A 22,930-nucleotide genomic window follows, 5' to 3' on the forward strand; every position below is an offset into this window, starting at 1 on the left:
GGAACGCATAAAGGAGCATGCTGTGCTTCAAAGCTACATCAATTTATCAGGTCATTTAATTACTTAAGTGTGACTTAAATTGTTCAAAATGTAATATAAGTTGCTGTGCGTAGACTACAAACTTTTGCACTAGGCTTGGTTATCATAATACCAGGATTATTATGAAAATATTATGAATTATCATCAATATAATATAATGTTGTTAACACCTCAATAATTCTTGTTATGAGTTAAGCAACACTGTGTCTCATCCAATTGTGTTACTTCACTCATGGAAGGCTGTTGATCCAACTGAGGGATCTTTAAATGGAATAGGAAGAGTCACAAATTCACTCTAAGTCCCCTCTGCTTCTACACTAAAATCTGCTTGAGAGGGTTGGAAGACCTCTGGAATATCATGGCAGGTGCTGTAGGACAGAGGCCACAGGAGAAAGGGAGGATGTGCAAAAAATTACTTCCCTCCCCTTCCATTCATATAAGCTTTTGTTGGAGCAAAGAGCCCTTTGAGAACAAAGGTATATAATAATAAATAATAATAATAAATTTTTATTTATATCCCACCCTCCCCAGCCAAAGCCGGGCTCAGAGCAGCGAACAACAGTAAAATGATACAACATTCTAAAATCATTTCATTATAAAATCAGTTCAAATCAGATTAATGGCATCCATTAATTAACTGGATAAAAGTTCTTTTTAAAGAACATGTAGCTCAAAAAAACAATTTTGTTTAATGTAATTGTGGAGTTCAAAGGTGTATTATCTGTCCAAACCACCAAAATAGGGTGTGATTTACCACATATAATGATGATGATGATGATGATGATGATGATGATGATGATGATAATAATAATAATAATAATAATTTATTTATACCCCACCCATTTGGTGCGGCTTCCAACAAAAGATTAAAATACATTAAAACATCAGTCATTAAAAACTTCCCTAAACAGAGCTGCCTTCAGATGTCTTCTAAATGTCAGATAGTTGTTTATTTCTTTGACATCTGGTGGGAGGGCGTTCCACAGGACCACTCTCATCTTATCATTTAACCCTTTGTATCAGGAGTTAGTAGTTATACACATCCTTTCTGCTAGGCAGGATGCCAGGCCCTGACTTGAATAATGAGTTAAGATACATCCTCCTTCCCCTACTGCTCTGCAAACAATTTGCTTTCATTTCCATGCTAGTTGTTGCTCATTCTCAATAGCAACTTGATTGCTGAAAGACAGCATCCATCAGAGTATTCCCAATCTTTTGTTATGGTAGTCTGTGACCAAAATTCTACCTAATCTGCCTTCTATTTCTTGCATTTCACATGCAACTGCTTTCATATCTTACAATAATATGAATCTTCACAAAAGGCTTCAAACTTTAAAGTCTAAAGCAGGGATGGGCCCTCCAGATGTTGAAGGACTCCCAGCTTCCATCACCCTGATCACCAGCCATGCTGGCAAAGACTGAGAAAAGTTAGAGTCGAGCGATCTCTGGAGGACTACAGGCTCCGTTTAAAGCATAGCAATTTAAATACTGCAGGCTTAAAGATAAGGCAACCTTGAAAGCTCACTTCTCTTTTGCCTTTATTATGAAGTTAAAAATAAGCCTACATTTTGAACTATGGATATTATTCTCCAGCGATGGTAGATTTATAATCTCTAGATTTTATTTGCTATTCCTTTATTTGAAAGAGGATGTAGTATTATACACAATATGCAACAGAACAGTCTCCTTCACCCACTTAAAGGTAAAGGGTAAAGGGACCCCTGACCATTAGGTCCAGTCATGGCCGACTCTGGGGTTGCGACGCTCATCTCGCTTTATTGGCCGAGGGAGCCGGTGTACGGCTTCCGGGTCATGTGGCCAGCATGACTAAGCCACTTCTGGCGAACCAGAGCAGCACACGGAAATGCTGTTTACCTTCCTGCCGGAGCGGTACTTATTTATCTACTTGCACTTTGATGTGCTTTTGAACTGCTAGGTTGGCAGGAGCTGGGACAGAGCAACGGGAGCTCATCCCATCATGGGGATTCGAACCGCCGACCTCCTGATCGGCAAGTCCTAGGCTCTGTGGTTTAACCCACAGCACCACCCACGTCCCTTCACCCATTTAGGAAAAACTAAAAATGGGTTAAATACTGATGCGTTCATTTTATCAGGTGGGATTATAAGGGCCAAATGAGAGGGAAGCCACACTATTAACAGTTGTGCGTTTTTAAGGCTTTAATACAGCCATGAGAAGTTCCAAATTTGATTATGGGGGCATTTTTCTTTTCAAAACTGCCTTCCCTATGTTACTTTTCCACCCTTTGGTATGAAAACTGATGATTTCCACCTATTCCCCCCCCCCACACACACACTTGGGACTGTGGACACAGAGAGCAGGACAATAAGCAACCCCTTCACCCCGCCCCACAACAAATGCAGAGCTCTTTCACCTCACCATCCCGTATTAGCTGCACTGCAATTTTTAAAAACTCAGGAGTAACTGCACATATCTCCCACATAACGTATCATTTGGCTCTAACTTGCAGAGATTTGCAGTGCTCCCTTCACACATTTTTTCCTGACAGTCAAGTGATTATTTTCTTTATACAAATGTGTATATTCGTCTGAACTGTGTGCTAAGTCAAAATGCACAACTAAGACAGCCTTATAAAAGAGATAAATGGAAGCAACTGAACAGAATACTAGCAGCAAGGGGGGGATTAAATACTAAATGCATACATTTATTTTGGGTTTCCTGCTAGAACCTTCCCATTCCAGCAAAGGGCCACCTGCTATCAAAACCAGTACACAAGTATTACAGGGCTGGTCTGGCATCAGCTAATAGCACAAGCTATTGTACTACTTCATAACAAATTTTTCAAAGGTCGAGTTTTGTCCTCTGCACAGATTTGTAACCAATACATCATTCTTAATTCTGACACACTCCATTAACTAAACATTTATACTGCATTAGATGCTAATAAAACACCTTACCTCTGTCTGAAGTATGGCAGCTCTCTGTTCTTTGGCAGTAAGTGACTCTTTAAGCACTTCAATGTGTTGCTTGCAATCTGAATTCTGATTGCTAAGGGTTTCAAGCTTAGTTTGTAAGGCAAGAAGTTCTGATTCTTTCTTTGAAAGCTCCTGCTTCAACTGGTCAATCTGCAGATATACATATATATGTATTAGTAGTAGTATTGAGTACAACAATTTAATCCAGCAGTTCCCACTTTGCAATATAAAGTACATTTATTCTTTCCACACGTGGTTGATATTGCTGGACAAGCTTTGGACAGAAATGTAGGTGATTGTGAGCCACATGAGCTGTCGAAACATTACATCGTGTCATGAAAGCCACTTTGCCATGGATTCATCCCATAAGCACTAAGCCACTTTCTCCAATAGTGGGATTTGGTTTATCCCATAACTACAGTACAGAAGGGGAGAAAGAATTAAAACTGGAGTAGCAGCCAATAAAACCTGGATTTTGATCACAAGTTTACATTGCTCAGCCCACATGCTCCAGATTAATAAAAGTACATTTATCAGCTATAATACTGCAGAGTCACATGTTGCAAGAAAATATTTCTTGCATGTCCCACTCTGCTTTGTTTCATTTCCCCATATGATATCAATTCCTGTAGAATCAAATCCAAAAGGCATCTTACACAATTACAAATACTTGCACATGTGGAATATTTAAAGAAGAATGCAAACTCCTCTTTCTCCATTAGATTTGTTATTCTAATTCAGGAATAGGGAACCTGTGTCCCATAATCTCTGACCTTTGGCCATGCTGGCTGGGGCTGACGGAGTCCATATTGGGAGGGGGGACTACAGGTTCACCATCCCTGTTTTAACTGAACTATTTTCTGGCCACCTTTTATTATAATAATTAGCATTTATAATATAGTAAGCGCTGAAAATTGGCTGGTATTCTATGGAGACTTTAAGCAAAATAAGGCCGGTCTAAACTACAATCTAAAAGGAATCTAAAAGGATTGCAAGCTAAGCAAATGAAGAAGGAATAGCAAATTATGCATTACCTCAATGCAAATAAGAGAGGAGTTTAGAAGAAAACCCATTCAAGGACAAAATTAAAACATAATATTCAACTTACTCAAGAGCATGTTAATTTTTTAAAGATCTTTTTGGAAGAATGGCAAACATCTTCCATGTATTTGCCATAAAGCCACTAGTAAGCGCAGATATATAGCCAAAACCAAAATATCAAAATAAGATGAGTGAAATTCCACACAGTACAATGTCAAGTTGAAGCCAATATGCAGAACAGCATGTGTTTTATATGAGTCCCATATGGCTATCCCAGAACCAAATCTCTACTGAAAGATCTTCACAATTTTATCCATCATACAAGCAACACCCGATAAACAATCAGTCAAAGAGCATGGTGTCATTTGGGTTATAGATATGCTATGTATTCTACTCACTAGCAAGCAACTCCAGCTACATGATTTGCAAAAAATAACTAGATCTTCTCTGGTGAACTATTTAATGATTGAAACAAGACATAAGGCTGGACCTCTTTTCATATAGCAAAGTATCTCATATTTCTTAGGGAAAAGACTGGATTTGGGCTGGCAAAATAAAAAATAAAATACAGTGGAACCTCTGGTTACGAACTTAATTCGTTCCAGAGGTCTGTTCTTAACCTGAAATCATTGTTAACCTGAGGTACCACTTTAGCTAATGGGGCCTCCCACTGCTGCCGCCGCACAATTTCTGTTCTCATCCTGGGGCAAAGTTTTTAACCCGAGGTACTACTTCCAGGTTAGCGGAGTCTATAAGCCTAAGTGTTTGTAACCCGAGGTGTTTATAAGCCGAGGTACCACTGTAAAATAATTCCTCTTTTTCCAGTTCAGTGTCAGCTTGCAGACTGAAATCTGGCTACATGATGATGGTGAAAAGACCAATCAAAAGATGTTCTCATGCTGAATGGACAGTCATTTTTATTAGGAGTGTGTGCCTTGACCACAATAAAGCAGGATACTGCCAAAGCAGAAATACAGGTGGTAAAGGAACAGCTAGCTACTTTACTTGAATTTAAATTTCCAGGGCCTGATGAGTTGCACCAAAGGGTACTAAAGGAGCTTGCAATCTCAGTCTATAATCTTTGAGAATTATTGGAGAACATGTGAAGTCCCTGCAGACTGGAGGCAGGCAAATGTCCCATCTTCAAAAAGGGGGGGGGGGAGAAGACCCAGGTAACTACTGACCAGTGAGCTTGACACTGATACCAGGAAAGGTCCTAGAACAGATAATTCAACAGTAGGTCTGTGAGAACTTACAAAAGGGTGCTGTGATTACTAAGACCCAGCATGGGTTTCTCAAAAACAAGTCATGCCAGACGAATCTCTCTCTCTCTCTCTCTCTTTCTCTCTCTCTCTCTCTCTCTTGATTAAGTTACAAGATTGGTAGATCAGGGATCAGGGGGATGCTTGTGTATCTTGATTTCAATAAGGCTTTTGACAAAGTCCTCCATGATATTCTTGTGAGGAAGCTGGAAAAATGTGAGCTGGATGAGGTAACTGTTAAGTGGACTGACTGACCAAACCCAGAGAGTGCTCATTAATGGTTTCTCATCATCCTGGAGAAAAGTGACAAGTGGGGTGCCACAGGGTTCTGTCCTGGGCCCACTGTTGTTCAAAGTCTTTATGAACTACTTGGATGAACAAAATGAGGGGATCAAATTTGCAGATGACACCAAACTGGGAAGGGTAACAAATGCCAAAAAGACAATCAGGATTCAAAATGACCTTAACAGACTGAAGAACTGGGCCCAAGCCAACAAAATGAATTTCAGTAGGAACAAATGTAAGGTTCTGCACTTAGGCAGGAAGAACCAGATGCACAAATATAAGATAGGGGTCTCCTGGCTTACCAGCAGTGCATGAAAAGGATTTAGGGGTCTTAGTATATCACAGGCTTAACATGAGTCAACAGTGTGATGCAGGAGCCTATTCTAGGCTGCATCAACAGAACTATAGTGTCCAGATCAAGAGAAGTAATAGTACCGCTTGGTACTGCCTTGGTCAGAACACACCTGGAATAGTGCGCCTAGTTCTGGGCACCACAATTTAACGATACTGACAAGTTGGTACATGTACAGAGGAGAGCAACCAAGATGATCAAGGGTTTGGAGATGAATCCTGTTGAAGAATGGTTGAAAGAGCTAGGTATGTTTAGCCTGGAAAAGAGGAGACTGGGGAAAAATATGACAGCCATCTTCAAATATCTTGAAGGCTGTCACATGGAAGATGGAGCAAGCTTGTTTCCTCCTGCTCCACAGGGTAGGACTCGAACCAATGGATTCATGTTACAAGAAAGGAGATTCAAACCAAACATCAGGAATAACTTTCTGACAGTAAGAGTTGTTCAGCAGAGAAATGGGCTCCCTCAGGAGGTTGTGGACTCTCCTTCATTGGAGGTTTTTAAGCAGAGGTTGGGTGGGCATCTGTCATGGATACTTTAGCTGAGATTCCTGCATTACAGGTGACTGGACTAGATGACCTTTGGGACCCCTTCCAATTCTACAATTCTATGATTCTAATGTGCTCGGAGGCTGTCTTGTTTTGGCTCAGGATCCAATTCCCAATTCAAACAAATTAAGCTTTGTGCCTGTCCCATTTCCTATTACATATATATTATTTAAAATTATAACCTTTTTTCTTTTTGAAAGTTTTGGCTACTAGCTATTGGAGCCCCTCAAGAGTGGATAAATGCCTACCAAAATAAAGGCAAATAAATCGTGTTATGTGCGTGTGTTTGTGCTGAGCAACTTTAAACTTTGCTTTTTAAAGCATAGACTTCAAGAAAAATAATCAACCTTCCACAATTGTCTGCTTTTAACAGTCATGTGTGCCTTTTTCATTTAAATTAAAATATATGTAGATACTCTTTAAATCTAATCTTGTTTCCTCCAAAGAGCATTATAACACCTAGAGTTGTTGCCTGTGAATGGGGCCTTGTTCTCCTGGTTGCCATCATTCAGGACTTATATTTATCACAGTTCCTTATCAGCAATCTCAGGTCCGACAGATGGGGTATAATAATATCTCCTTGCTGACAGCCATATAAATATTTTTTCCACCTTGAAAGGTCCTGTGATGAATGGCAGAAGTAGTATCTTTTGCTGCAAATCTCAATTGTCAGAGGAAGGACAGGGCTGCTGACACAGGTTAAACAGACTTTCATCAGAATGTAGCATGATTATCAAAAAGTTGATCAGACGGCTGTGACAAAACAATGGTATGCTCAACCATCTGCCCTTTAAGAGCAGAGGAATCTATTGCATCCCACCCTCTCAAAATCATTGTAACTTCCACTTTACATTTCTAAAACTCCAATCTATTTATACATCACCCCAAACATGTGGTGGCTTTCTGGAGGAGTACTGCTCTGAAGGTAAAGCAAATCAAACATATTTTTCCTTAGCTCATTACCTGAATTGTGACTGCCTAATATTTCAGAGGTGACTCAGCAGACTTAGCTGATGTTGACTTGTTGTCTTTATAGTCCAGTGGATTCTTAACCTGTGCAGAAGAGTTACACCCTTCTAATATTCCTACCATTGTCCACATCAAATGAATATATGTGCCACATGTAGAATTATGCAAGCTCTCAATTGTCTTCAATCCCACAGGTGCATGTTGAGATGGCAAAGAACTGATAACAGGAATGCTTGATTTTTAGTCAGGAGGACAAAAGCACTTTCTCTTTCTGCAGCAATTTAATATGTTTTGCCCCAAAGAATGCCCTCAAACTAGAACAAGTTTTTCACGCTTGTGTGGCATGGCTCTAACTCAGGTTGCCTATGCACACAGAATATAACATGGAAACTTCTCTCATTAAGGTAAATTACCAATGAAAACAATATACCTCCTGAAAGTTATCGTACTTTTCAGGAAGGTTTTCTTAGCACAACCCTCTTCAGATCAAGTGTTGACAGTAAAATTACCACCACCCTCAGAAAATCTGAACTGAAATAGTGCTCTCATTTGATTAGAAGAATATACCTTGTTTTTCATGAACTTTGAGTGACTCTTGTAAACTTCTATTTGTTTGATTTCTTCTTCTCGATCTTCTGTGTTCAGAACTCCATTAGTCTTCAACATCTGTATTTCATCTTCAAGGTCTCTGATATTACGTTCTAGTGAAGCTATTTTTGTGTCCTAATTTTGAAAGAAAAAAAGTGTTGGTATGCAATATTTTAAAGTATAAAGTGCAATACAAGAGCAACAGAGGAAAAAGAACAGTGCTGGCACAGCTTTTGGTCTAAATTTTACTGGAACATGCCCACATATAACTGTATAACCCAAAAAATAAAAATAAAAAATGTGGACTCCCCATCCTTGTTTTCTAAACAAGGATACTGCTTCTTTGCATTCAGGCAACTCATAAAAGAAGGTGCTCTGATCTGAAACACATTGTAGTCAAAAGCTTGCCTTGATTCTAAAGCCAAGAAACCACACAGGGTGAAACTGCATAAATCATCAGCAAAGCAAGGATATAAGTGTGTATTTTATCTTTCTATTGTAGGTCTAGCCTCTAGAGCCCTCACAAGCTGCCCATTTTGCCAGCTTCATGATCCCAGTGAAATAGCATTGCCCAATGTTTTTAAGAAGGAAACAGTTTATTTAAATATGGAATGGATGGAAGAAGGAGGAGCAGGAAAATCCTGTTGGGTGTTTTTGTGTTAGGTGTGTGTGTGTGTGTGTGTGTGTGTGTGTGTGTGTGTGTGTGTTTGTTGTGCCAGCTGGTGCAGCAGAGAGGTCCAGATCAAGCCCATTGTCATCATATCCTTGGCATATCTACCTCCATTCCCTCTCACCTCCAACACGACCTGTTTCAGGGGTATATTCTGGCTACTACCAGCACTGATACTGCCAGAAGTAGCATTTGTCCACCTGCAATTTAGGCAGGCATAGTAGCAATGGAGCCTCCTAGCAGCAGAGCTCAGCACAGCTGGGCAGAACTAGGCAGTGGGACACCTCCCTCTCAGCTGAAACCCTTCCAGCATGGCGGATCAGGATTGCCCAGTGAATTAAGAGACCACGGGGAAAAATAGAATAGAACTAGGTCAAATGGAAGCCACTACTCGGCCACACTTATTTCATTGGTTCCTAATATGGAGAACTATCTCAGTGCCTCTTGGCATACCTAGTCCATTTTAAAAATCCTGCAACTCAGGATATGGAGTCCTTTTCTCCCCTTACTTGAACTTTGCCTTATCATAATCTGGCCTCTGCTTTCCTCAGCTTTGCTTTCTCGGAACCTGAACCCTGCTTTACTGTTCCTTAATGGAATCGTGCCTTGTTTGACACTGCCTTTCCAGAGCCTGAACTTGGACTAACTTGATTTTGCCTTGGATCTCTTGCTCATGCCTAGTAAACCTCTGCCTGCTCAATCTAGAACTGCATCTGGCTGAAACCACTCCCTGGAACACACAGAAGGGTCATTCTGTTTGGGCAAGCAAATCAAGAGAAGAGACATTTCCTTCCAGCAGTGACTGGAAAGAATCTGCTGGCTGTTTCCCAGGATACCTATCCCAGGGCTAAGAGTCAGAAGGCTGTGCACTTTCTTGTGATGGAGGCTTGTCAGCAGGGTGGTGGCAGTACTAAAGGGTTGAAACCATAATTGGCACCTCACAGGGTTGGTGCACACCACTAACTCTGTAACAAGGGCATCCTAGAAAGGGGATGGCTGGAACCCTGAACAGGAGCAACATTCATTGCAGGTCCAAACTTGTACCACTTACATGTAAACTCAGAACCCAAAGAGGTCCTGAAAAAAGTCTCCAAATGGGCCCAGTAAATAGTTTCTGACATCCTTGTTGAGAACCAAAATGGAGAGAGAATTCAAAGAGCTACTGCAAACTAATTTTGTACAAAAAGCAAACCTTCAAACATGAGGTCTTAAAAGTTCAGTCTATGAACCTTAAAAGCAGCTGATACGATAGCAACATTAAAGGCACTTATTGAAACTACGATCACTTCCAACATCAGGCACAACTAACCACTTGAAAACTTAAAGGAAGGGAATGACGAAATCACAGCACTCTACATCTTTACATCTTCTGTTTTCTGGAAAATACATGCATTGTAAAGTTGCACATTTTAAAATCCCCCCTAACAAAGAAAAATAGTTCTGAGGAATATATAATGAAGGGTAGCATTAAAAAAACTTAAAATATAAAACTATTATGTTCTATAAATGATGTATCAAAATTCATTTACTAGTACAGTGGTACCTTAGGTTAAGTACTTAATTCATTCCAGAGGTCTGTTCTTAACCTGAAACTGTTCTTAACCTAAAGACCACTTTAGCTAATGGGGCCTCCCGCTGCCGCTCTGCCGCCGCTATGCGATTTCTGTTCTCATCCTGAAGCAAAGTTCTTAACCTGAGGTAATATTTCTGGGTTAGCGGAGTCTGTAACCTGAGGCGTATATAACCTGAGGTACCACTGTAGTAAGGTATTTCTGATGTTCTATCCCATCATCAGGAAGCAAAGAAAGAGTCAAAGTTACGCGTAAAGCACTGAAACACTATTATACATATCTGCAAATGGCTATTCCAGTTTGGCACAACTCAAAACCACAACACAGATCCCACAAAGCCAATGCACAACTGTTCCACACAAAAGCAGTGGTGAAGAATAATCTAAATTGCCCAGTCAGATTATTATTTTTATCATTGTTACTATTTAGGTTTTCGGTATTTGTACCTCACCTTTCTAACAAGGCAACTAAGCATTCATAAGCAGTAATTTAATTCAAAGAACAGTGATTCTATTTTCATGAAATGCCAGTGAATACATTTCTCAGAATTATCCATAAATGCTTTCCATGAGCAATTCTGTAAGTAATTGTGAGTAGATTGCTCACAAAACGTGTCTAATGAGCATGAAGTACATTATGTAATAAAAATTTAGGAAGCAATCTTGAGACAATTAACTCAAAGAGGAATTCCCGCAGAACAAAAAGAACTAGCAAAGAGTGAATGGTTTTAAGTTGGCAGCCTAACCGCTAGATCTTCCAGCCATTTTCTTTCTGGAAAATAAGCATGTGTAAGAATCTTTAAGAAGCAACAGGGATTTACAGTACTACAAAACTTCGCTGTAGAGCAAATCTTGTCTTCTCCCAAGCTTCTAAAATTTGCAAAAAGATTTAAAAAGTTCAGAGGAAACAAGTCTAAGCAGACTAGGTTTAGGAAGAAATACCCTGTCAAAAGTGCACTCCGGTAATAAGATAAAAAGGTAAAGGACCCCTGATAGTTAAGTCCAGTCGCGAACAACTCTGGGGTTGCGGCGCTCATCTCGCTTTACCAGCCGAGGGAGCCAACGTTTGTCTGCAGACAGTTTTCCGGTTGGCCAGCATGACTAAGCCACTTCTGGCGAAACCAGAACAGCACACGGAAACACCGTTTACCTTCCTGCCAGAGTGGTACCTATTTATCTACTTGCACTTTGATGTGCTTTTGAACTGCTAGGTTGGCAGAAGCAGGGACCGAGCAATGGGAGCTCACCCCGTTGCAGGGATTCAAACCGCCAACCTTCCAATTGGCAAGCTCTAGGCTCAGTGGTTTAGACCACAGCGCCACCCACGTCCCAGGTAATAAGATAGGAAAAGCATAAAGAGTCATTCACAAAAAAAGAGCAATCAAAGGAGAATCTCATGCAAAGTAGTGTATACTGTGATTCTGTCCTTGTGTTCATACTGGTCTTGAAAAGATCTAGATCTAACTTTAGAACTAGAGAAAGGGCAGCCCCGTGCAAAGTGAGCACTACACAATACACACTAAGCTTTGCAGCAGCAGGGCTTTAACATACCTGATATATCACAGCTGGATCAATACATATAGACGGCTGTCTCTGCAAGAACCAAGGTAAACCACAAATTCATTCAGTTAAGAACTCTTGATGCACCCACTTCCTCTCTTGCACATGTAACACAGTTGTCACCATGTATGTCACAGTTTTCCCAAATTCTGTATACTTTAATCATAGAAATTCTCTAGTAGCCATTCCAATGGATTCCCCCTTGAAATAAACAGAAATAAGTTCTTGCAAATCTTCCACACGCATAGACGATAGTTTGATTTCTTCTGTCCATCGTTTCTGAGTTCCCTGAATGTAGTCCAATGCCTTTTCAATGAGAAAACCTAATAGCTACAATGCCAAAATATGGGGTCCCATATCTTGGAGAATATGTCTAATTTTAAAGAAAGGCCCAGATGCAGGTATCTACTCCTCCTCATAATTGCCACCAAAGATTATAACCCAAAGATATAATTTCAGTAGTTGCAAGGGCTTGCACTCTTGCACCAGGATTTTTCAGGTTTTTTCCTCCAAGATCAGCATCTCTCTTCTGAGACTATTTCTGAAGTTCTCATGAGTTTTGAATGGTTGTAGAAGGTCTGCTTCCATAAAGGTGGTTTGAAGCCCTACTGCACGTACAGAGCTTTCCCACCTATGCCTTTGGATTGGGAACAATGTGAATAACATTAACTCCTTATCCAAGCATTCTATTTTTAGAGGATACTATTAAAAAAGGAAGGAAATTATTCCACACAGAAGAGTTTCCATGTCCCTGAAGGTTTGAAGTCTCTCAGAAGAAGAGAGGGCCAGAGGACATCTGCAAGATTATCCTTTGAAAGTTGTACTTCTCTGATTTTTTTCAGAGTACATTACAGTGGTACCTCAGGTTAAGTACTTAATTCGTTCCAGAGGTCCGTTCTTAACCTGAAACTGTTCTTAACCTGAAGCACCACTTTAGCTAATGGGACCTCCTGCTGCTGCTGCGCCGCTGGAGCAAGATTTCTGTTCTCATCCTGAAGCAAAGTTCTTAACCCGAGGTAATATTTCTGGGTTAGCAGAGTCTGTCACCTGAAGCGTATGTAACCCGAGGTACCACTGTACTACATTAGAGGGCATTAAATTATGTGGGCATTAAATTATTAGAGGGCATTAAATTATGTGGGCATTAAATTATTAGAGGGTATTAAATTATGTGCATTAAAAGCACATATAAAAATGATACACAAAAATGCATTACTTTAGGAGAAATTGGTTGCAAAAATATGTGTATTAGTCAAAACTGCTGGCAAAAATGTGTTTAGTAAGAAAAAATGCATTAAAATCCACACCAATTTTCATGTGTTGTTTTTTTAAAGAAAAAAGTCCCCCAAAGTGCTCTGGAAATGTGGAAAACTGAATTTAATATTGGAAAAAATGAGAAAATGAAATTGACAGGTTCATCCATCCGTACCCAAGAGCAAGGCAAAATCACAAGGAAGGAAAGCTGAGGTCATTTGGGAGATCAGTTCTCAAAACGTGTGCAACCCAGATAAGGAAGATCTGGAGACAGGAGGATATTGCAAGACTCTTCAGAATGGGAAAGGCTTGCAGGGTTAATAAGCAGAATGGAAGCAGTACTGTTGAAGATTCACTTCTATGCACAAAGCCTGCTAACAGGAAGGGGGAGATATACAGACAGTGCCTAGTACAGCTGAAAGTGGCTGGATTAAGGCAAAGAACCACTCCAACTACTTGAGACCAAAAAGATGCAATGTGTCAAGGAACAGAGTCCACCTCCTCAGGGATTAGCATGGTGTGGAGGGGGATAGAGTGGGGATGGGCAAGAAGGTAATGTAAGCGGTAAGAAGGTAAAGAGGAAGCTGCTGCTGAAATTGAACACAGCCTGGATCCATTTGCCACCTTCTCTAAGCAGTATAGGGCAGGCACAATAACTGCTCAGTACCTCTATCGCTGCTCATGCTCAGTCCGACCTGCTCTCCAGGAAGGAAGTGAGGAGGAAAGGGAGCACCATCATTCACCAGCTTGCTAACCAGCTATCTCAGTGGCAAGGAAGCAGATGGTGGTGACGATGAAAAGAAGGAGAAACAGCAAGTAAGCAACAGCAAGCAGAATGTGGAGCAACTAAGGGAAGAGGAGTCTGCCCTTCTTCCCAAGGAACTCCCCAAACCTGGAACTAATACTATAGTCCTGTCCAGAATGCATGTGGTCCATTTGGTATTTCGGGGGGGGGGGGGCGGACAGGACCATTTTCCTACTTTTAAAGAAAGCATTTTTAAAGCAATGTTCTGCCCAGATAGGGGACCTGGTATTGCAAGGGTTTATTCTCTTCCCACTTTGCCAGTTTGATAATGTGGACAACAAAATTACAAAGTCATGTAAAAACAGCACATACATGATTCCAGATTATTTATCCCATACATACAATAAAACAATGTGTTATTTTTAGGGAAACCTATGGGTTTTTGTCTTTGGAATATTCTTTTTATGTTATTTTTAGGTAGTTCAGTATGCATGTGCATTATGAACTGCTTTTGCAATAAAAAGATTCAATTCCAGTAAATCAACAACAAAACAAAACCTCATGCTAAGACTCTGTTTTCCGATATGAATTACTGCAAAGTTACTTGTGGACACTTTCAGGCAAAAACAAAAACAAAAAACCCCCAGAAATTGAAATCAATCAGGAATTGTTTTGAAAAAAAGGATTTATAATTCTATTTTCTTTACAATTCTTATTTTATTAGACAAAAAAAGAAGAATCCAAGCTAATAATCATGCCTGCAAGAATTATTTTTCCTTCAGGGAAAATATGCAAAAGGCAATCAGTACTGAAAGTAACAATAATGCTTAAATACATTCTTCCTTTTAGGATGGCTGCTGTGCCTAACCATCACTAATATCTTTCAGACACCTGGATTTCTCAATACAGTGGTACTTCTACTTACGTTCACTTCCGGTTACGTATCCTTCAGGATACATGCGTGGCAAACCTGGAAGTATTTTTCTGGGTTTTCCTGCACGCGCATGCGCAAAAGCACTCTATGCACTGCATGCATGCACAGAAGCACCAAACCGCACCGCGCACATGCACGCACCTCTGGATACGCACACCTTGGGATCTGACTGGAGCTCCAGAACAGATCCCATGCGCAACCACAGGTACCACTGTATATCAACAAACTGACTAATTTATATAGATATCTATCAGTCTCACAAATTTTGCTGATGTATTATTTCCATTTTAAAAAAATCTGTCAGAACATTATTTAATGTATCATAATGATATAGAAAACCTGAACAAATTGTTTCGAAGAACCAAAAGTTAGTATTTTTCAGAAGGCATTTAAGTGATGCGTTTTCCCCAAAGCACCATTGCCTGACTTTCTTTATAGTAAAACAAGGCTTTACTTCTTCTTTGTAGACACTCTGAACTTATAATTCGAACATGCAAAAAAAACAACCTAGTTGTTGGCTGGATGCCTACCTCCCAACAGCTCCTTTGCCTGAGCTGCTGTGATGTCATGAAATGTTCATAAACATTCTAAGTAGTCAAGAAAAACCATCTATAGAAGAATGTTTGGAAACAATGGCAGCTCTGTGAGGAAAACGACAGGCTAAAACAAACCATTACATAGAGCTTAAGGAATGGAAGATTTGTGGCCGCTGCAGCAGATGAGGAGGGTTGACTGCAGGGAAACTGAGTGATATAATGGTCTGGTAGGTCAGGAAGCTAAGGGGGAGGTATCTTGGAGGTAGCATGGCTAAAGGAAGAGGGCAAAGTAGGAAGTCCTCTGAGAAACAAACTGCTGGAGGAAGAACAGATGGATAACCCAGAAGTCTGATGAAAAGAAGGTTAGGGACAATGAAAAAGGCAAGGGTACCTTACAATGACAGGATAAGGTGTGTGATCATTGAAGAAAGGTAAAAGTAGGCCAGGGAAAACATGTTTGGGCTTCCAAACAAAACATGAGGTAGGTTCACCTGTGGTATCTATCCCAGCAGTGCCCTACAGACTTCCCCCAGCCCCAGCCCCATGGCAAACTGCTTTGGAACGTCAGCACAGGTATGCATGGGAATGGAATATCAGTGTTCCAGACACCCATGCATTTTTTGCATACCTAGAAACCTTGTCGCCACCCAGGATAAATTATCTGGACCCACACTGGCCTAGGACACCATCATACCAGTTTACCACAGAAGCAGTGTTAAACTAGCCACTGCAAGGACATGGCAAGTTCCGGCATGATGGAGGGGGTTAATGGCGATCTTGGTAAGGAGACCGGACTCAGGAGGTGAAAAAGAGATATTATGGGAAAAGTCTGACAATTAGATTTTTAAAAATTTAAATTGAGAAAGCTTAAGTAAAAAATAAATAAATACATGACATAAAACTTTCATGTATACCTAGGAGCCCTGTTGATAGTATATAGATAATTTTTGGTCTGTTAAACAGGCCTGATTCATAACTAGTTTTCAAAGTTGGCTTGCAATCAAACTGACCAAAGTTTATTTTACACTACACCCCCTTGGTTTGTATAAAACAGTAGGATTCTACTGAGTTGTTACGTGCATGGAATGGGGTCCACTCATACAATGGGACTTCCAACCCAATCCGGCCCACGGACGGTCCGGGAATCAGCATGTTTTTACATGAGTAGAATGTATCCTTTTATTTAAAATGCATCTCTGGGTTATTTGTGGGGCATAGGAATTTGTTCATTCCCCACCCCCCAAAAAAAATATAGTCCAGCCCCCCACAATGTCTGAGGGTCAGTGGACTGGCCCCCTGCTGAAAAAGTTTGCTGACCCCTGGTCTAGCAGGTGCACAAGGGAAAGTCCAGTTGTGGGTACAGACCTTGTTCCCCACATTTATGCACACACCATTTATCGCTACACTGGAATTCCACTCAACAAGCAGATATTCTATGAAGCTGAAACTAAACACTTGGGTGTGTTCTTTTCCTACCCACATGGGAGGGGTTGAAAAAAGAAAGGCCACATTCTTCGGAGTCCAGTAAAGGAACCCACGGGGCAAGTGAAATGTTGCCCCAGCTATAACAGCCCAAAGAGCTCCAGGCGAGCAACTTACTTTGACAAAAGCTAGATAGAGATAGGCTGAGGCCTCTTAAGCTTCTGCCTCCAGCACACCTTTCCTAGGCTCAAAGCGCCAACTCTCTGGCCTGCAGACCTGCAAGACAGGTTGAGAGGCACTTGGCCCCTCAGGCCCAGCCGAAGGGTCCTAGCTCTGGTTCTATAGGCCCTAGCGCTTCAGGATCTATCTAATTCAGGGGGCTCTTGCCCACAAGGCCCTTTTCACTACCACAATGACTGGTTCCTTGGCCAATGATATTGCAGCACGTGACTCTTTCCTTTAAGGAGCTTGAGGCAGCACACATTATTCTTTCTCTCTTCCCTTTCTTCAGAACAATTCTTTGAAATATCTTGCTTGCATTATCCAGCCAGATGGGCGGGATATAAATAGTATTATTAGTATTATTATTTTATATCCTTTTTTAAGGATATAAATAAATGTGTAGATTAGGCTGAGAGAAGGTAATTGACTCAAGTCACTTGGTAAGCTTAATGGCTTTGTTTTCAATCATTGCATAGAGGGATTTACATGGGACTGAGCAAACTGGAAAGAATTCTGCCAGCCATTCCGTTGCCAAAATTTTTCCAGAAAGTAGAATATTTGCGGTTTGTCAAATGCATAGTGTTCACTGGAGCCCATGACTTTGATAACCCTGGTGCATAAACATTTTAGCGTTTTGTGTCATTGAGATTTACCCCTTCCCTCAAAATGGTAACTGGTTGAAAGTGGGTGCAAATTTAAAAACAACTCAAAAGAGTGAGAGCTAGAGTGATCAAATGAACAGTGAAATGGTGCAAATCACTATATCAATAGTGCACGTGACTCCATACCAATACGTGAAATAGTGACCTACCTCAGTGAAGTACTATGTGAGTAAACGAAGTAAGGATTTAAATGTATTCTGCTTATAGTGCTGGGAGGGGGTGGAATGCATACTGTCATGTAAATAGCTGCCTAAATCTAATCAACATCGTTTTGATTTGGTCATATCTTAATGTTGCTATAATTACTATCTCTTTACTGTACCTGCATCTATATATTTCCCTGTATGTACCGAGTAAGGAGTACGAGTAAGGAGTACAATGTCCCAAATATTTATGTTTCTTAAAAATGTGCATGCTCTGTAACACAGATAAACATACCTTGATACAATTTTACTTCATAGTATGCCTACTGTCCAAAGGAGTCTCCTTCTGAATTAAGAATGGTGGCAACAGGTGTGAAGAATGATTATGGTGCAGAACGGAGAATAATAAGTCTGCTTTGACAAAACATGAAACTTTTAAAGTATTATTATTCTGCTCAGAAAAGCCACTTCTGTTTCCTGGTCTCTAAAACCTGCAAACTCAGATTGTTCGGTCTCTTGCCACAAATATGTCAGCAGGCAAGTTGCTTGAGAAAGCAGCTGTGCTGGCTGAGAGAAAAGAGTGCAATATTTTTTATTTGTCAGGAAAATACGGCACAATGAAAAATGATATCCTTTGGGGAGACAATGAATATTATCATATTTTGCCCAAGGTGGTAGCATCCCACACGAAGTATGGGATGTTTAACAGATACGACACGCATTTGGGAACAAAATGTGGGTGGCAATGTGACACAGTCATGCTGTGCAAACCCATCTCTATAATAAAAGCTAGGAATCCTTTTATGCTTCAGCCAACAGGCATTAATGGTGGTTATCACATTAAACTGTGCCGGCAAGCATTAAAAGTCCATACCTTCATTTCTATGACGGTCTGAAGAGCTTTCGTCTTCGCTGGCTCAGGCTGAAGCTGGGTCCTTCGGTGCAGTTCCTGTGGAGGGACACGATAGAAGTAAGCTTGGCGACTCATCTTCCCATCATTTATTTTGTCACTGATGCAGATTTTCGGCAGATCACAGCAGAATCCAAAGTTCAGACATGCACAAGCCCAAATGCTACAGGTGCACCACTGCCTATAAATCCCTCTAGCATCTCTGCAGCCTCTATCTTATATTACAGGCAAGGCTGCCAGCACATGCGCTATTTCTGAAACCTTTATCAATAATTAATGTCAACGGTGACAAAGGCAGCATGTTGCATTTGGACCGAGAGAGATTACAACACGGCTGCCTCTCTGTCCAGGCATCAAATAAGTAATTCAATTATGTTGAACACTGTATGGCTAATTCAAAAAAACGGTAGGGGGTAGAAATGTCACATAAAATCTTCTGCCGAACTTCACCACTCAAACAGTTTTTCTACTGATATTTGAAACAAGCAATTTACAGACATTACATTCAAATTTGACATTTTCAGAATAGTAATTATATAGTGAATCGATGCAGCTCTAAAGTAGCTTTATTATGTTGGCTCGTCTTTTCTTTCATGATACGATATTTTTGGAACTTGCACTTCAATCCATAAAGATATTTGCTCGCAAGTTAACCCCACTAATTTCAGCAAGACATACTTCCAAATTAACATGTTTAAGGATGTGAATGTCTACCTAATACATTAAGCAGGATGTTTTCACTGCACAAGGGTGTGTAATTAGAAAAGTGATGTAAAGGATAATCCATTGTGATGTTTCCGTGTGCAAGCCACAATGAAATGTTGAGAATAGTACAAGAACACTATATACATAGCTATTTACTATTTCAAATTAAAGGGAAGTTTAGATAATTTAAATCTGACTTTTTAAAAAATAAAAGATTCACACCCACGCAGCCCCTCCCCCCCAAAAAACCTTCAATTTTTGTGTGTGTTGCTAATGACAATTGGCTTTGGCACCTCCATCCATCATCTTTTCTTTCTCTCACTTTGTGCAAATGACCAGCTTAATTCTGAATTCAACTAGGACCTGTCCCATGTCTGTCTCATGTTCTAGTCTGTTACAGTGAGCTCATGTAATTCAGCCAAAAGGTGAAGCCATTTGTCAACTTGCTAACCATACACATAACTTTAAAAAGAGGAACCAAAGCAATTCACACAACACTCACATCATAGTGAAATAATGCTGTAAAAACATATCAATAAAACAACAGTGTATCAGTTACAGAAACCAAAGGACCTAGAACCAGCAGGAACAAAGAGAACACCTGGCTAAATACCCAGTGGGTGCCCTCCTGATAGCAACTGAGAGATCAGTGCACATGGTAGATGCCACCACAGAGGCGGCCATTTTTTGCAGCCAAAGTATGATTCAGGCTCAAATCTCAAAATGAGATAATACTGACCACGACAGGGACATCATTGAATTGTTGATTCTCGATAGAGCTAATAAAGCTTCATTCACCTTCCCAAAAAGGGCTAATTAACTACTGTTTGCCATAAAACTATTGATTGTGCTTCTATAAATAGCAGAAAGGAAAGTGCCGAAATGGAATAACAACAACAATTTGTTTTTTGTACCCTGCCCATATGACTGGGTTGCACCAGTCACTGTGGGCAGCTTCCCACAAAACATACAGAAACACAAGAACACCACACATTTAAAACATCCCAATGCAGGGCTGCCTTCAGATGTCTACAGAAGGTCATATAATTATTTATATTCATCTGACGGGGAGAGAATTCCACAGGGCGTGCTTGAGCACTCCATTCATTCTTCATTATCCGTTCAAATCAGATTATTTATCATTCAGTTTCAACGGTAATCAAAGTATCCCATTAGATGCCCTAATCTAAATCCTGTTGGTCATTTTGCTTGTGGACTTCCTATTGCCATTTGGATTAGCCGCCATGGGAACAGGATTCTAGACTAGATGGGCCTTTGGTCTGATACTTAATGACTCTTCTTATGTTCTTACAGATGCTACATTAGGCCAAACTAGACACCTGTGATGTGTGAATGCATCATAGACACCTATTTCTTTTCCAAACAGGGGTCCAGTTTGAATCAGGACTGTGGTTCCAGGGGTGGGAGGGAAATTCCCCTTCCCATTCTACAGTACTCTTTCCAATCACCTATATTAGTCATGGAGGGAGAAACATAAGCACACAGGTACCTGAACATTTTTCCTCCATAGCTAATTGAGAAGCAATTTAGCTTGCAGAACTGGCATGGGGGTTTAACTTCCCCTTGTGCTAAGGCTCCAGACCAAGGCAGCTGCACCCAAGGCAGCTTTTAGCAAGGAAAAAAGATATCAGAGATGAATCTGAGGTTATATCTAGATTGGCCCATAGTGACTAAGAAAAAGCATCCATCATCATCAGCTTATACCCTATCCAGATCTTAACAAGACAGAAAAGAGAAATTAATGCTGCAGTAGCTAGTCTGAAGTTTACAACAATACAGTACCTTTCAGCCCAGCAAGAATTAAGCCTCTCAAGCAGACAATAGGATAATATGGTCTCACCTTATACAACTGCAGTGTCCAAGCTAGTTCCTCATTTTGAGCAACTTGTTGCTCTGTAATCAAAGGTTGCATGAATCTCTGCCTGTCTTCACCTCTGACAAGCTGCCAGCTTGCCTGCCTGCCTGCCTAGAGGGCATCAGCCCTAGAATAGGGGTAGAAAACAGGATGCCTTTCAGATGTTGGGCACATCGACTTCCACCAGCTCAAACCGGTATGACCAACAGTCAGTTACAGTCCTAAACATCAGGAGGGCATCAGTTTGGCTCCATTTGTTTCAGAGTAATGCCAAGGAAATAGTGAGCTTGGGGCGGGGGGCTTTCATCAATATTTTCCCTTTGCATGAGCACCCCAGCATTTCATACCTATTGGCAACCAGGGAGCGGGAGCCAGGAGAAGCCTAGATTCCTTTCACCCTTCTAGCTTCTAAATGGCAAATCTAAAAACTTGTCATATTGCCTCCTTGAGACGTGTCATAGAATCACAGAACTGTAGTGTCCTCCATCCCTTTGTGTATAGGGGAGTGTCTGGACTCTTCAGTTTGAGGTGATGGTATGACTGCATCCATTAACAACAGTTTGGTTTGATGGACGTCAGCAGCAAGAAGCTGCTTCTATGAAACAAAGTTTGTTCCCCAATAAACAGAACTGTCACCTCCTTATTTAGTTACCTACGTTTCTATCCTGCCTCCCAGTCAAGTTCTGGAAGCACCTTACAGATATTTATCAGCACAAAATAAACAGCAATAATGAGGCTGATACTATGGAGCAGGGCTCTCATGCACTAGCAGGACCAATGGTCAGGTATGATGGAGTCCAAGAAAAAACACATGGGGTGGTGGTCACAAGTTCCTCATCCCTGCTATAGAGCATCAAGAACACAACATTATAAGACTTCAATACAAACCCAGTCTTCTTTATGGGGATAACTGCAGTGTGAGACGATACACTGCAATGTGTTGTTGTTTTTAAACTGTGTGCCGTCAGGGCTGTATCATTCACTTCTGTGTCAGAGAAAGCTTTGTGTATGTACTGAACTTGAGAAGTCCCCACTCACACACCCCTGCTCTCTAGAATGTGCATAAGGGGAGTTGGATCAGACCTTATACTTTTTACCACAAGTTATTTTCTTATCTCCATGGCAACTATGAAGGTTCTTATACAATACCATATTCCTAGTGGATTTTGAAGTCTTGAAGTGCTTTATGAGCTTTAAAAACAATTTTCAAATGTGTATTTTAAAAGGTTTTAGAATTATTCTTTATCTTTAATTCTTGGAGCAGTGAAGTAGAAACAAACAAACAATTTCAACACAGGACTAAATTACATTAGTCTTATTTACTGGGATTATCAGTACTTGCCTCCTTACAATGCATATGATGTTCCCCCACGTTTGTGTTGACACTGCTACTTCTGGACCTCTATTCAAGGATTTCTCAGACTAGGTTTATGCCAACTTTTCGAGTTATTGGATTTTGGTACTGCTCTTCATCTCATGTGCAGCAGTTTCAAGGTGCTACTTACAGTGTCTGTGGGAGGGGCTTCCTTCTTGTAGAAACAGTTTACCATCCCTTTTCCTCAATCTTCCTCCCCACAACCCATCCTTGACCTTACAGCAGAAATATGAGGCAGAAGTTTTATTCTCCATTGTATTTCCATTGGCAGAGTGGCCATGACAATCTGCCCAGTTAGTTAGTTAGT

General features: G+C 40.6%; 1 protein-coding gene across 13 annotated transcripts in view; it reads right to left on the reverse strand.

The window, feature by feature from the left end:
- The window catches only part of ERC2 (ELKS/RAB6-interacting/CAST family member 2), a 539,768-nt gene that overhangs the window by 382,817 nt on the left and 134,021 nt on the right, over positions 1-22,930 (reverse strand). For all 13 annotated transcript variants that reach the window (XR_014153136.1, XR_014153137.1, XM_081848843.1 and 10 more), the window contains 3 exons: positions 18,632-18,706; positions 8,019-8,174; positions 2,977-3,144 (listed from right to left, as the gene is read on the reverse strand). Coding sequence is in view for 11 of the 13 variants with exons in the window: in XM_081848843.1 (XP_081704969.1) it covers positions 2,977-3,144; positions 8,019-8,174; positions 18,632-18,706 (399 nt within the window). In the remaining 2 variants the exon portion in view is untranslated. The remainder of the gene's footprint in view (positions 1-2,976; positions 3,145-8,018; positions 8,175-18,631; positions 18,707-22,930) is intronic.

Source organism: Podarcis erhardii (genome assembly GCF_964252035.2).
Source record: "Podarcis erhardii genome assembly, chromosome: 2".
Lineage (NCBI taxonomy): Eukaryota > Metazoa > Chordata > Lepidosauria > Squamata > Lacertidae > Podarcis > Podarcis erhardii.